A 13,880-nucleotide genomic window follows, 5' to 3' on the forward strand; every position below is an offset into this window, starting at 1 on the left:
TTTCGAACTTTGCATCCCAGATATTATCAAACTCTTTGCTATTTAAACTATAAACAATCGGCATATATTTTTTACAAGTTTAAGTCGTATATATTTTTATCCTAATTCTATTTTGCCTAAATGATCATGTATTAGTATTAGATGATTCAGTGCATGAAGTAATCAAAACTTTTATGTCATGTATGTCAATACTTGAATAGAATAATGCTGTTGCTGCATATGGATTTTTACAACAATTTACTAATATTTTTACAATATTTTACCTGCGTATTGATATGCGCAGTTTTAATTTGATAGTAGTTAATACAATTCATGAGAAGAGATTTTTTTTACAAGTGGATAAAGAAAATAAGTACAAAACTGTTACTGTATATGTTAACACATTACCAATTTAGCAATAGTCCCAACACCCCCCTCCAGAGAGTGAAACTCGAAAACTAAACACTACCCTAATAGGTGTAATAGTAATATATTTATATCAAAAGATATATAGTTTATTATATTTAATACCTGATCAAACGATATGCAAGAATTTTTTATACGCTGAAGAGTATATGCTGCTCTTCTGAATCACACAGCTATGCAGAAGTTGACAGATCCTTCAAACAATATAAGCTTAAATCACATAGCCCTAAAAGTATACTCCAAAAAGAAGGAAGAAGCACAGCAAATAGAAGCTATTCCAGAACATTTATACAATGGATACAAACAGAACAAGTAACCAACCGTATCAGATTTTATTCATGCTACAAAACCCACTATCCAGCCTTTTATAACTCGTAGCGCTACACGACATGAACTTATTTCTAGTCTTAGCACACAAAATGTTCGAAAAAGCGCTCTAAAAAAGGCTGTATTTAGTATAACGCTGCAAGGACTCGCGACGACGAATCACACTTTGACTGACTGATGAGCAGAAATGCTTTCCAAGTACTTCTCAATGTTGTCGAGCCCGCACATCTCCTTGACCACAGGCATTGTGGCGGGAACCGGCAATTCGAATACAGAGGAAGACTTCTCGGACCCAGTTATCGAAAAGTGCTCTTTTCTAGCTGCCCTGACGGCTTCTCTTATCGCACAGTGAACTGAAGCTGCAAGAAGTAAAGGCGGCTCCCCAGAAGCTGCATAAGATACATTATAATAGCATGTTTTAATAAACATTATGAGAAAGAAAACGAAGAAACTGCAAAAGTGATTCTATATAATTATATAAACTTGGTTATAACTGTTGTTTTTCGGTTTCTTGGAATCATCTGTTTATGGCTGTTGTAAAAATATATAACAGTCGATTATAACTCATAACTTCAACAGATTTGCAACTACAGAGGTCCAATTTTAACAATTTAGTATCTTAAGTGTCAGTCCATTAGTATACCGACATAAAAGGAGTCGCCACATCAGTCAAACCTAACCAAACTCATTACGTAGTAAATTTGACATGACATTTTCTTAGCACAATTACAGAGGAAAATTTATTTGGTATGCAAATTTTTGAAGCCAAATGAAAAGGCCTAAACTGGCAAACAAGCAATACCTTTAGAAGAGAGCAAATGCTTTTGGTGATATCCGCTACTAAATAATTCAACATTCAATTCTCTCGGAATGGTATCGACAGTAGGGGGTTTGTAGGTCCAAGTGCCATCCGTGACCACCAAACCATCTGAGTTTGACAAGTGCTCCTCGTTCACGAAGAAACCAATTCCCTGAACAAAAGCACCCTCAACCTGCAGAACAGGGGAAGAGTGGCCGATAAGGTGCATTACAGAAATTACTAGGAATAGTAGCAAATTTTAATGGAGAGAGAAAGAAGCACCATTATTTATGATGCTATCAGAATTTTTCCATTTGTCAATTAAACGGCAGGTACCGTCTTTTGAAAACCTAATGGTGTATGAACAGGAAGCAGACCAAACCATTTGCACCGTTATTTACTTTACATTAGTGTATATAATCACCAGTTGAAAACATACTCAGCACTCAAGGCCCTGTTTGGCCCAGTTAGAGCTTCTAAAAAGTGCAGCTTGAGCAGAGCTATTTGTAAAAGCATTAAAAGCTTTTCACGATAATAGCTTTCAACTATGGCAGAAAAAGCTTCAGGACGTCAGGTTAAGCAGAATTGAGGCTTCCGCTTACCAGACACAAGTTCATGGAAGACTACAAAAAAATCAACGATATTTGGAAGCACTTTGTGGTATATAATGAATTAAGCCAATAGGATGTGTATTGTGTAACAAACCTGTCCCACATCCACAGCAGGGTTCAAACTTTTGCCACAGTCATATGAAATGTCACTCCTTAGAACCGTGGTAGCTCCGGTGAGAAGATCAATCTCCACCTGAAAATGCATAAAATTACCATGGTGAGGTTGATATTGTAAGCAGAAGAGATAAATAATGAGCGTTTCTAAAGGAGGGAAAAAAAAAAGAAAAATAGGAAGAGAATATGTGCACATCAGTGAAGAATGTCTATAATACACACACACACACACACACACACACACGGATGTATGAATGTGCGTCCATGTTACACCAAATTCCATAAATGTACCTCGCTTATAGCAGCTCCGTAATTTAAATAGCTTGAAGAAGTTTGGTCAGGAGTCCAGAATTCACTTGCCGATAAATTAATATTTTCCATAGTTGCCTGCAATGAGAGAATAGAAATTCACTTTACAAATTCATAAACTTCCAATGGTCCTATACTACCATAGTCTAATGAAAACAACCTTCCAAGACCTATGACTAAAACTGCTAAAGAAAATAATAAACACATAAAAGGGTTCACAAAAGAGTGATAAGAAGACCGACACTCAAAAGAAGACGGATGATGAATGCAAAATATATATCCATATGAAGCTTAAACCTAGAAACATCTTTGATAAAATACCATTGTAAATATGCAAATATGCAAAAAGTACCCCTGCATCGTTGGTTTAGCATGTGTACCCGTCAAAACCTTGCTTGCACGTGCACCTCTGCCAGGGTGCAAAAACAATATTTTGAAATATAACTAGGCAGGGTCATGAAACTATGAATCCAAATAAACATGATCTACAAGGCACGTGCGCAAATACCAACTTCTGCGGGTCATTTGTACAATTTCGCATATTACAGGTATTTTTATGAAGAAAACCCAAAAGAAACTATGAAGTCAAAATGATACCTGAGCTATTAAAGCACCCCAAGAAACAAAGCCTGCTTGTTCTTGCAGCCTATCCTTGATTGGCTTTAATCTCTCAACCAAAATATCACAAGACAAACTAACCGCTTCGCAACTTGATTCAGATGTGGTGCTCCCACCAGTTACTCCTCCTTGAATTAAGCTTAAAGTATCAGCCTGAACAACTCGCACCTTCTCCAACAGGTTCACGCCCCCATCCTCCCACAACTTCCCTAGACCAAATGCCGCCATCTGCTTCACTTTTGTCCACAACCCTTGCCCTATTTCGATTCCTCCAACCTCAACAACAACCGAGCCATCATTTAAAACTGAAACTTTCCCAGGTGTTGGTCTTAGTCTCACTTGATATATACTGGGTACACAAGAAATACCCCGTTTTTTCCATTTGTTGGCGCTATTGAAATTTTTAATCATTTCAACGCGTTGCTGATAGGTTGGAGATAATGCCAATTTATCAAACATAGAAGGTAAAGAATATGAAGAAGCTTCTCCAAAGTTACCTTCACAATACAACATAATACTCTCAAAGGTGTGAAGATTCTTTCTCCTAACATAATTGGTATCAAGAGAGAGAACTGAAGCGACATGCTCAATAATAGCTTCGGCAATATAAGACCCTTGTAAATCTCCAGGAGCACGCATTGCTGACTTGGATGGGAGATTTGTTTTACAGACCTTTACGTCGCAAGAAAAAGCACCCCAATTGTATTTCTTTAGTGCACCTACGACTGCCCCGGGTATTAGTGGGCTCACATCTTCTGATATTCCTGCATTAATTCGTAGATCAATGTGCAAAGCGGTAAGTTTCCCATCAGATTTGAATCCAACAGAGTACTTAACATTCATCGGATGCCGCCCTGCTGCCATGATCATGTCAGTTTTGCGATCCACGTACATTCGAACTGGGCGGCGCAATTTATGTGCTGCAAGTGCACATGCTGTGGCAACCTAACAGAAGTAATAATCCGAATCAGTAGTTGCTGGTTTTTTTAATTTCTTTAGCTGATTCAATCAAAACTTTCTGCCCATACTCAGAATACAGTGCCAAGTCCAATATCAAACACCATAGTTAAAGAGTTAATCATCTATATTCATCAGGCACCTGGGGCCTGTTTGGCCTGGGAGGAATAAAATCCACCCCTACAGCTCAGAAACTTCAAGTTAGAGTTTCTGTTTTTGGGTATTAGAAACTCATTTCAGCTTCTCGCCGCAGTGAAAGCTCCAAACATTTTGTTTGTCGGCCACCTCATTGCAACTTCTTTGCATTAGAGAAGCTCAGTCAGAACAAGGGCCAAAAGGTAGGTAGTAAAGAAATTTCACAAATTTTGGGAATTCTAGCTGAACCATCAAAAATATGAACAGTCATGCATGCAAGTCAAAGGAGAATGTTCGTGCAATATATTGCAATTTGCTTCTTTTGCTATCATTCTAAATGTTAAAAGAAGCTTGCATGGACATATTAGTTTCCCACAGAAAAGTCTTTAGTCTGTTCTTTTAAAATCAAATTAGATCCCAAAACAATAAACTGAAAAGCATACGCTGGTGTTGAGTCAAAAAACTACTGTAAAGTTAATCTAACTGATAATTGGCATAAGAAAAGCTACAATATACAACAATTTTCCAAAAAATTCACAAATTGATGAACTTTTAGTTGGCCACATAATTTATCAAGTTATTTGGTAGTGCACCAATGTTTATTGAAAACAATCAAAAGCTATAAATGACCAGTTCAAGAATTCATTGCTGGATATATTATTCATTATCTCTTTTATTCTTATTCTTTTAAGAAGGGATAAAAGATAATTAAAAAATGGAATTTGTTTCCCATTTCCTCTTCTTTTTTTTTTTACTTTTTTGTATTTATAACCAAACAAGTTCCAAATTTCTTTCAAGCTCACTGAATTGTTTAACTAATTCTGAACTTCCCAACTTTACTGAATTGATCCCAAATGCTGAACATGTGACTACAGCCCATAAGGATATTTCAAAAACAATCTTGACTCGTGAATTCCCTGCTTGCCTAGCTGTCACGATATCTGATTGCATAAATTCCCTCATAGGCATTTCTACTATGGGGAATTTTTATCCTCAAAAGGTAACCAGTCATAGCCGTCACATGCTGTAAAAATAGGAGGTCTATATGCAACTGAATTTTCGTGGTAACAAATTTATTTGTTCAGAGAGAGAGAGGGAGAAAGGGAGAGATGCTCACAGCGATTGCTTTGAATGCCTTCCCACCAAAACCCCCTCCAACTCTTCTTGTAATAACACGGACATTGTGGAAGGGGATGCCCAGGCACTTCGCAATCACACTCTGTGTAAGCTCAGGGCATTGACTTGAAGAGTAAACCACCAGGCAATTATCTTCATCTGGAAGAGCTAGAGCTGTTTGCGTCTCCATGTAAAAATAATACTGTGAACCAAGATTTACCTGGCAAAAGCAACATAATAATAATTGTTGACACGATGGGTGCGTGAGATAAACAGAACAAAACAAGTTGGTCAGAATAAAATCAATTATTTTTAGTGAAATTTGCCGGGGCCATTTCATAATGATAAACAAGAAACAACAAAATGTAAGAGAGTCAAATACTCATAAAAGTGCAACTAGTATCATTGACTCATTAATAAGACTAATGCTGCATTATTTGTTTGAACTTCCCATTGTAATTGAATTTGTTTAAAAAAAATTTAAAAATTATTTTTTTGTATTTTATAAGAGAAAAACTGTAATACGGTTAAAAGAAAGAAAGAAAGATGTCTTTGCATTTTTTAAATTCTAACATGTAAAAATTCTTATTCTGCATCAGGTGTAGTTGTACTTTATATACAAAAAAGCTTATAAGTATGTTAATTGATGAGTATAGTAAGTTATACATAGCAAATATTCATAATTATTTGATTAAATCTTTCAAAATAATATTATTAGAGCTTATTGGAACCAAAAAAATTAAAATAAGTACGTGCCAGAACGTGCCAATAGGAGGTCATCTGTATCCATCGGCACGTAAGCGTGCCATGTGTCGGCACACAAGCGTGCCGGTGCCGTACCGTACCATGCCAGACAGACAGCGACACGCTTCTGTACCACGGCACTTTAAACCTTGATTATCAATACACTGGAGGGGTCTTTTCGCAATAAATACAACCTTTGAGCCATAAAATTCCTGTTAGATGTAAAGGAAAATGGATATAGAAAAGCACCTCGCCAGATTGAATTGTTTGATCAGCTTCTGCCATTCCTTTGGAGAAATCACCTATTGATTTAGGATCAAAAGGGGGTGGAATTTGGAAATAACTTTGTCTCTTAATTGCATCTTCTACCGTTAAAATTGGTGGTTCCAAATTTTCCATGCCATAGTCAACAGTAGCTTGTTTAGCAGCCATGTTGGCATATCTCTGAGTTTCTGCAATCTGAAAAGACATGGTCCATCTCAGTCATAACAGCAGAAGTCACATTTAACCAGAAAGAAATATTCAGGTCACAAAAAGAAAAGGTTAACCCACTTGTGCATTGGCATATGAAGTAGAAACATAACTAGATAAGGGCCTCTGTTTAATCATCTAGTCATGTATACGCCTCTGTAGAATCTTAATTTCATACATACCCCTCAAAACTGCAGTTTTTCACAAAGATACCCTTAAATTGGGGAGTCATCCAATTCACATGGATGACTTGGTTTCCTATTGGAAAATGGTTTTTAAGAGGAGCATTTTCTTAAGTACAAGGATACATGTACGAATTAGGGTTTTGAAGGCCATCTATGATGATTCAGATTTTGCAGGAACACTTAGGTTATTAGATAACGTTGTAAGGGTATATGCCTGAATATGTTGAAAAAAAAAATTGCGAGAGCAAGAGAGGTACCAAAATGCCTAGTGGTTGTCCAGCATACTCGGTAAGCGAATCAGCAAATAATGGTTCCGTCCCAAACACAAAGGACACTCCGATATTTTGCCCACCGCTTGGAATGTCCTTCACAGTAAGAACAGAGACAATTTTCTGTGCTGCAAGAGAATTGTTAAAGTTGATTCCTCTAACGTGAGCAAGGGGTCTGGTGCTGTAGATAAAAGCTCCATAGAGACAGTCCTTTGGAGCAGGAATGTCATCCACATATACAGCTTCACCTGCATAAGTTAAGCATGTAATTAGTGCTAAAGAAGAAACATTTAACTTCAACGAGTTGTGAAGGTGTCAGATAGAAACATTTATGCACTAAAATATGCTTGGCAAGTGATATGACCGAGCAACGCATGATGCTGAGATTTCAAACCAGGCCAATATTTGATTGGATGTTAATGGTCAGTTCGATATGTTTGGACAACATCATGCAGGTTTCATATCCAAATTCAGCCTGATAACATAATCATCTCATTACCCTACTAAAGCTCAAGGATTAAATCAATAATGAAGAGACAATATGAGGGTTATCATGTAAATAACAAGAATTGCAGGATTTATAGGCAATATTCAAAGATTTAAAGAACTAATAAGCAAGAAAGATAAATGAAGTAAAGCTCCTCAAGGATGCAAGTAGGTACCAGAAGCTTGGATATCCGCTCCAGCTTTATTAGTTGGCGCCCCAACTGGGAAATAGTCTTTGCTGAACTCCACTTCTTGCTGTGAAGAAAAATGTAAATCACTGTCATCATGATATACATGATTTAAGGCCATATTGTTTTCGTATCCATTGAGACAGCCATGTGGATATTTAGCAGTATCACTATTAGATATAAGAGTCTTCCCAGGCTCTGTCAAATCTTTAGCAAGTGGGTGGAGAAAACTGAATAGGAAACTAACAGACAAACTTGTTCTATATTCAGGATGCGACGTGCCTTTGGAAGCAACAACTGTTTCTCTAAGCAACCCGAATGCTTCAAGTAGAACAGACGTGGTAACGGCTTTACCCACTAGAAACTCCTCAACTTTCCTTGCCCTAATGGCATGCTGTGTTCCATACGCACCAAAAGCCAACTGTACTTTATCCAAGATAAAAGCGCCTGATTCTTTACATGGAGAAATCTGTGCTAGAAATGCAGAATTGAGATAAGCCACGGCATTGCCGAGAGGACGAGGGGCAGCTCTGTATGTGTTAAAAAGCAGTTCAGTCCCTGCTATACTCCAAGAAGGAATAAATATGCTCAATAGTATGGTTTTACAATCGAATGGAGGCCTCTCCAAAAATTCCTCCAGCGTCAGAGTTAACCTTTCTGAAGGTGTTTGGATACAAATAGTGGAACCGGCAGCAAGAAGTATTGTGGCTATGTCTGAGGCAAATTCAGATCTTTGAGCCATCATTATATTTCCTCCTAAGCTAGCTGTATTTCGAACAAATGGCGAGGCTACCTTATTCATGTGATCAGCGATTTTCTTGAAGACTGCAGCACCATCATTCTCTTCTCTAAGCACTTCGATAGCTCTAGAAATCGTCACCGCTGCTCCAAATTCAATGCCTTTGTTATCCTTTTTAATCACCGAAAGCTCAGGGATTGCTCGGAGGTCAACATACTTATCATACAAGTCCATATCTTTATAAACGCCAGAGCCAGTGTTTCCCACTACCAATTTGACTTTTCTTTCATCAAATGCATTAGAATTCAGTAACTTGTAAAGTTCTTCAATACTATCAGGGCGATACCAACCCTCTTCGACAGAAGTAAGCGTAGTTCCATTCAGAACACTAGATGAGGATTGGATTTCAGTTTTTAGGAATTCCGGGAAAGTGCAGACTCTGCCACTAGAATAGGAGGGCAACTTGGTAGTTTTCAAATCCTTATCCCCCTTTTTCCAAAAAGTATTCAACCCCAAATCTTCCAAATCTACGTCAGCTGCGAAGCTCTTGCAAGCATCTAGAATGGGTCGGTAACCAGTGCATCGACACAAATTACCTTGAATAGCCTTCGCCGCCTCGGAGACCGTAAGCTTGGAGAACCCATTTGGCGGCTCAGGTCTATCAGTCTTTTTGTCTGCATTAACAACGGCAGAGAAAAGGGACATGCACATTCCGGGGGTACAAAAACCACACTGCGAGGCATGAAAGCCGGCCATCCTTTGGTGAATTGAATGGAAACCATCCTTAGCATTTCCAAGACCCTCGGTGGTTGTAACTGAGTAGAAATTTATACTGCAAAGGAGTGTAAGGCACGAACTCGCAGAAAATTCTTCGACTTGGTCTGTGGTGGGATCGTATTTTGATAGAAGAACAACACAAGCTCCACAGCCACCTGCAGCAGGGTCAACAACTGATGAATTTAAAAGAATTTCTACATAGAAAGTATTGCTAGTTTCAAAATTCTATAACAATAGACATATATACGTGGACAAGAAAGAGAGGGCTGAATTGATTGGAAATAATGCTTAGCCATCAAAATTAGAATTTAGAGAGAATCAGAATATTTTAAGTAAAACAAGCAAAACAATCTAATAGGTCGACGAAATGTTGATCAAAGGTAGATGGCTAGAAGCATAGGAGAAAAAGGGAGGGTGGAACGAAACATGATTAGGAGTACGCAGCCTATGGGCTTTTAATGTTAGAAACATAGAAAGAGAACCTCCCCCTTACCATCTCAAGAGACCATTTCAAGAGAAGGGGAAACAGATTTCCCTGGTTAAACCTCCCCCTTACCCATTTCAAGAAGAAAAAATTGTTACAGGCATCCTAAAACTCCATTTAGACCCAATATATTGGCATTAGGGTGCACAGAAAAGATGTTCAGTCTTTATTCAAGTGTAACATTCACTCCCATCTATGAGTCTGGCTTGACTCATGACTTGCTTTGTATTTGGCCATGATAAGTTTACAGCACAAACATACTCATATATATATATACAATTTAGTTACAAGTCAAAAAAGATAAGGCATAAATTGAAAGCATATAAACAATTGTATAGTCATGTATAGGGTTGTTGAACGGGCTGTGGGTCGTGCTGGGACATACCCAGCCAATCCATAGCCTGGCAACACCCGACTCGCACCCATGGTGTGGGCCATGCTAGGCTGTAGCCTCATGACCTGTGGCCTGGCATGGCTCGGCCTGCATCCAAATGCCGCAATGTCGGGCTACAAGGCTAGGCGTGGCTCGGTATGGCCCGGTCCATTTATGACTGGACTTTAGTACCAGGCGGGTCTATTTTTTTTTTCCTTTTTCTAATATATTTTTTATTTTTATTCATTATTCAAAAATTAATTTATCATACTCAAATTTTAAATAATTTTAAAAAAAATTCATCTAAAACTTATTTATTCAATAAAAAACTAAATATATTTTATAAAATCAATTGAAAAGGATTTTAAAAATAAAATTAAAATATATAAAAAAAAATATTGTAGTAAAATAGCCCGGCCCGGTTTAGGCCGTAGGCTATGCTGGGCCATCACCATCCAAAGAAAGGTGGCCCGACCCGGCCCTGCTCAGATTTAAATCCATGTAGTGCTGGGCCACCTTGTGGCTCGTTTTGGCCCAAAAATCTGGACCGTCCAGCCCAGCACGGCCCAGATTACATTCCTAATCATGTAGTATGTAAATGTAAATAAAGAGACAGACGTACGCACGCATGGAGAGAGCGTTTCACATATTAATAGTACTGCTGTTTAGTCATTTTCATATGTAAATAGTACGATTGTTGACACCTAAACTAACATGAGGCAAAGAAAAATATATTGAAAAACGACACACAACAACCAAAAAGGACTTCGACATAGCACTCGAGTTATGATAGATAACTACAGCAAAGGCCATTTTAGGGTGAAAGGGCTCTAGCAGAGAGATTTGGCTTCAGTATCGCCTAACAAAAGGGAGTTTCAGGCCTTTTGGCAATCCATGTTCGACGAAGAATAAGATACTGAGGCCGAGATGAAGAAGCTTCATATTCTGAAGTTCCGGCTTCTACTCTAGAGAGAAAATGCCAGGACGATTTCACTACAATATTTTCTGTAACACTCCAAATAGTTTCACATCGGATGGAAAAAGAGTTGTGATTGGGACTATAAGAGTTTAATTATGGGTCTTAATAATAATAACCGGGCTTCAAAATTTTGGGGTGGTAGTTCTGGGCTCGACAAATTATTATTGCTAGTAGGTCGACCCACCGAAAGTGTGAAAGCTAAGTACTATGCAGAACAAAGTGTTGCACCATGGGTTTGGCGGGAACTACCTTTTGAACTCGCAGGAGCCACTTCTAAAATCTCACAGCGCATGATAATTCTGGTCGGACGGAAAATAAGTTGATTGGGAATATAAAAGATCATGGACGCTAATAATAATAACCCGGCAAAAGTATTTTGGGTCGGTGGTTTTGGGTCCAATGAGTTATTACAGGTTTGGGCTGTTATATTTTTCCTAAGAACGTTGATAGGGGCCAAAGCCTTATTGCTTACATTAAATAAGGTCCCAATAACACTACAAGGAAAGAAATAAAAGAACAAGCACTGGAGGGCCCACAAGGAAGTGTATCCACTCAGAGAAGCAACAAAACAAAGGCAACAAAGAAGCAGGGCTAAACATGAAGGTTAATGGCTAAGTAAACTGCCAAAACAACAAGAACTAAGAGGAAAAGAGAAGATGCTTCCAGATAGTAACTACAGAACAAATACCTAACACCATATTAATTTACTAAAACCCACACAAAACAACAAAAAGAAAACCAGTAACATAAATGAACCATCAACAGAGAAATATGCCTAAGTATTTGTCAATACGGGAACTAAAACCAACACAAAGAAAAAAAAAAAACAACTTAAATAAATGAGCAATCTAAGGCTCTTTCGGTATCGTTGCCAATTTTTTTATTTTTTCAACACTAGTTCTATGTAATTTGATGTGTCGAAAAAAGGATTTTTTTTTTTTCGTTGTTATAGTTAGTTAGCTGATTATGCATCCGATCAAATGGTAGATAACTTATTTTTAAAAAAATCGATAGCAAAAAAAAAAATTTTATTTTAAAATTTTTATTTTTGTTGTCTTGTAAATAATTCATTGTCCACTCCTACAGCTTTTAATATACAAAATTCTATTTATTGAAAATAAAAAAAAAAAACAAACATGACACAAAACGAGCCCTAAATTCCACAGTTAAGAAAACAAGAAGATGCGTAACGGCATAACATCTACACCACTAATTTACTAAAACCAACAAAAAAAAAACAACTAAAAAGAAAATCACTAGCATAAATGAATGATCTAAATTCCTCAATTAAGACAAAGAGAAGATCTCTAATAATGCAGCAACTATCTACACTAAACTAATTTACTAAAACTAACACAATTTTTTTTAAAAAAAAAAAGATAAGAGGTTGTTTGGTTCCCCAGAAAAGTCCACGTGGTTTCCAGGGAAAAAAAATTATTCAAAAAAGTTTTTTTTTCCGAATTTCATAACAATTTCTCCTTTTCGTTTTCTGAATCTTTCATCTGAAACACAAAATCACTATTTCTCCATAAAGTTTGGAAAAGAAAAAAAAATTCAACAAAATTATTACTCTCGGAACCAATCAGATAGATGGAAAAAAAATATATTTTTTAAATTATTTTTCGGAGTTTCTTAGAAAAGTAAAAAAAAAAACTATTTCCTAAATAAAGAAAAAGATAATAGAAAACAAAATTACTATTTTTTTATAAAATCTGAAAAAGAAAAAAATTATTGGAAGAACTAATTTTTTTAAGAAAAAGACAAACGGAAAATACTTTTTCCATCCAGAAAATTATTTTTTGAAAAAATTTCCTAATTACGAAATCCCTGAATTAACAATCTAAATTCATTTATTAAGGGGAAAAAAAAAGGAAAAACGTGTTAAAACCACAAAACAACTATCTAAACCACTAATAAAACAACGACAAAACACCGACACGATCAATAAATGAGCAAAACCCTAAACCCCTCATCACCTTCTCCGCATCCGAGCTTGGGCCCTCTGTAGCGCGTCCGCGTGCGTATAAACTCCAGCAGCGTCGTCGACGGATCCACCCCCGACACCTCGTACCTCTCCCCATTAATGGCGAACACCAGCCTCTCCACCCTCCTCCCCATCTCCTCCTCCTCCTCCTCCTCCTCAAACAAACCCTAACAGACCCCGAATCCCCAGCACCTGGGATCTCCTCCTCCTCCTCCTCCTCCCCCATTTTTATACACGCACAAAGCGATTCCAATGTAGTGGGGGGTGGTGCGATAGCGACAGGGTTATTGTGGATTCCCTTACCTCACCCTATACCCTAAAAAAATAAAAAATAAAATTAAATAAAAAAAAAGGGAGAGGGGGAGGGGGGAGGGGCCTCGGGGGTCTCGGAGTACGACCCGCCACTGGAGATGGAAAAAGGCGTCGTATTTGATCGGTAAATTATTATTTTTATTATTTTTATTATTATTATTATTTTTATTATTTTTATCAAATTATATTTTTAAAATTTAAATTTTATTTAATATTTGGCCGATCCAAAAAATTCGAATTACTATTCATTTTAAGTTATTAGTAAAGATCGCGTAACTTCTCTATCCTAACTCGTTTTTTCCTGAAACTTAACGAATACTTATGTAATTAAATTACACATAAAAATATCGTCAACAAAGAGTCTAGCTACACAGTCTAATTCTTAGTCTTCACAGATAAGAATGAAGGACAACTTGCCATAGGAAATAAAAAGGTTACACACTGATGAGAATGCATGACAACTTGTCACGTGGCAAAAAAATATTAGAAATTTATTTA

General features: G+C 37.2%; 1 protein-coding gene across 1 annotated transcript; it reads right to left on the reverse strand.

Annotated features, from left to right (window-relative positions):
• Positions 601–13,266, reverse strand: LOC109715562 (indole-3-acetaldehyde oxidase-like). The gene is made up of 10 exons (XM_020240652.1): positions 13,063–13,266; positions 7,723–9,405; positions 7,049–7,308; positions 6,385–6,594; positions 5,393–5,611; positions 3,163–4,128; positions 2,548–2,643; positions 2,237–2,335; positions 1,535–1,724; positions 601–1,121 (listed from the first exon to the last, which is right to left on the reverse strand). Exons 1-10 carry the CDS (start codon positions 13,202–13,204, stop codon positions 892–894), a joined length of 4,095 nt encoding a protein of 1,364 aa, XP_020096241.1. The 5' UTR covers positions 13,205–13,266; the 3' UTR covers positions 601–891.

The sequence above is a fragment of the Ananas comosus genome, linkage group 9, assembly GCF_001540865.1.
Source record: "Ananas comosus cultivar F153 linkage group 9, ASM154086v1, whole genome shotgun sequence".
Classification (NCBI taxonomy): Eukaryota; Viridiplantae; Streptophyta; class Magnoliopsida; order Poales; family Bromeliaceae; genus Ananas; species Ananas comosus.